The 2,500-nt window shown below is 43.1% G+C and overlaps 1 protein-coding gene across 3 annotated transcripts in view; it reads right to left on the bottom strand.

Moving 5' to 3' along the window:
• agbl1 (AGBL carboxypeptidase 1) overlaps positions 1-2,500 on the bottom strand; it is a 224,354-nt gene that overhangs the window by 94,955 nt on the left and 126,899 nt on the right. For all 3 annotated transcript variants that reach the window (XM_084453042.1, XM_084453041.1, XM_084453043.1), the window contains one exon: positions 521-608. In XM_084453042.1, the coding sequence (XP_084309168.1) occupies positions 521-608 (88 nt within the window). The remainder of the gene's footprint in view (positions 1-520; positions 609-2,500) is intronic.

The following is a 2,500-nucleotide window of genomic DNA, read 5'->3' as shown; positions in this document are numbered from 1 at the left end:
CAACTGAGGAGTCATTTGTGCGGTTTTCTAGATTTCCAGAATTTATAGAAAGCGCTCAGGGGCTCTTTTACTTCAGACAAAATATGAAAATATTTTCCTTAAAAAAAAAAAAAATCCACTCACATTCATTACCACAAAGGAACATGCATCATGGGTGGGGGACAACATGTTCACTATGAACTTGTTTAAGATGTGTCCCCTTGAACCTCCAGTCACACAGTCTTGTGATTGGTCTGTATGTGGGGGACCCAGCCTGTTCTGCAGGGTTCTTGTGATTGGTCTGTATGTGGGGGACCCAGCCTGTTCAGCAGGGTTCTTGTGATTGGTCTGTATGTGGGGGACCCAGCCTGTTCTGCAGGGTTCTTGTGATTGGTCTGTATGTGGGGGACCCAGCCTGTTCTGCAGGGTTCTTGTGATTGGTCTGTATGTGGGGGACCCAGCCTGTTCTGCAGGGTTCTTGTGATTGGTCTGTATGTGGGGGACCCAGCCTGTTCTGCAGGGTTCTTGTGAGCCTCCTCACCTGTAGTAGCAGATCTCAGAGCCGGTTCTGACCCAGTGAGGCCGTCCCTCCAGGGCCTCTCTGACTGAGTACAGCACCGGCTGCATCCCTAGGGTACAGACAGATGGCTGGTCAGTACAGGGGACTACAGTATAGTACAGTACAGTAGAATCCAGTCCAGTCCAGTCCAGTGTAGGCCAGTTCAGGGGTGACCTGATGAGGATGAGCTTATCCACACCAACTGGTATAGCCAGCAGGAGGATGGGCACACTTGCCGGAGAGGAAGATGAAGTGAGGAAGACTCTGAATTAGCATTATAAGTTTTTAATGCCCATATTTAGTATGATGTTGATGGTTATTTTACAAGTGGTAATATTAAGAATAGATAATATTCTTGTTATATTATTCTTGTAATATAAAGAATGGTTTTGGTTTTGTTTGGTTAATGTTTACACATATTACACAGTTTTGCAGGAAGACCGAACAAAATTCTAATGTATTTTCATTCGATCCTAAAGAATGTTGCTTGTGATCTCTTATCACTGGAGGGTACATGATCCGGAGGTGGCTCGGTTATTTTGAACTGTTTTATTAGTATTGTTCACTCTCATGTGGCCAGAGTGAGGTCTTCCCATTTGGTTCATCTGGTAGATTCATAATGGTCTATAATTTTAGGTGGGGTGTATTTAAGGAAGATTAACATCAACATTATTTTGAGACTCCTAAGCGCATGCACATAGCCGTTTCAGAGTACAGCTTAGAGCTAACTCACGTAGCCTACGAATTATCATAAATGGACTGCACTTACATGCCACTTTTATCCAAAGCGCTTTACAAGTGCCGCTCATTCACCCATTCACACTTACATTCACACACCAATGGCGGCATTTTTTTTTTTTTTTTCTTATTCACCATTGTTGAATTGCTCTGTAATGAATACATTGATTTAATATATTATGTCGATTCTAAATCTATTTCTATTTACTATCTTACTCGATTCATGTATTGAGGTAGAGGTATTGGTATTGTTTACTTTATCACACATGCTTATTCTATAGTATGGTGTGTACTGTAGTCACTCATCTGATTGGTCTATAAGCTGCAGGCAACATGGGTTGGAGTCTCTCTCTCACACGTACGTGTCTGTTGAGGCCTGTGGTGGTGTCTCTATAGAGCTCAATTAGTTGCGGTTGAGCTGCTGAGATAGGAACACGGAATTCACACAGACCAAGCCCTGACTAAGCATGGCCCATTACAGATGCTGTACTATAACGTCTAAGGCATAGCCTGGTTAGCCTAACAGAAGGACACAGGTTACGTTTATATGTGTACACAAAGTTGGAGTCAGATATTATTCATGTATTCCGTCATCATCGCAACATTGAGTACCAGACAACCGCATAAATCCAGGCAGTATTAGAGACAGTCAGTACAGGAGAGTGCAGCACAGAACAGTATAGTACAATCGAGTACAGTGTAATACAATATGAAACAGGTACAGTAGCTCAACTCAAGCAATCCAATTTGCCTCGTACTACATATGTATGTGTAGGCTGCCAGGAGGGCCTTTTGTATTTTGAAAATTATTCTTTATTAATGAAAAGCATTGAAATCATATTGCCATTGGTGTCCATTGCAACGTCCCTTAGCTGTGATCTGTGATATAATATATATATATTGGTCATGTTGGAACAGGAAGGGGCCATTTTTCAGGAGCTGGGCTTGGCCCCTTAGTTCCAGTGAAAGGAACTCTGAATGCTTCAGCTTACCAAGTGATTCTGGACAATTCCATGCTCCCAACTTTGTGGGAACAGTTTGGGGATGGCCCCTTCCTGTTCCAACATGATTGCACAATAGTGCACAAAGCAAGGTCCATAAAGACATGGATGAGCGAGTTTGGTGTGGAAGAACTTGACTGGCCTGAACCCGATAGAACACCTTTGGGATGAATTAGAGCGGAGACTGCGAGCCAGGCCTTCTCGTCCAACATCAGTGTCTGAC

Source organism: Borostomias antarcticus (assembly GCF_949987555.1).
Source record: "Borostomias antarcticus genome assembly, chromosome: 18".
Taxonomy (NCBI): Eukaryota; Metazoa; Chordata; class Actinopteri; order Stomiiformes; family Stomiidae; genus Borostomias; species Borostomias antarcticus.
The sequence above is the reverse complement of the archived record's forward strand: the minus strand, read 5'-3'. Positions and strand labels throughout refer to the sequence as shown.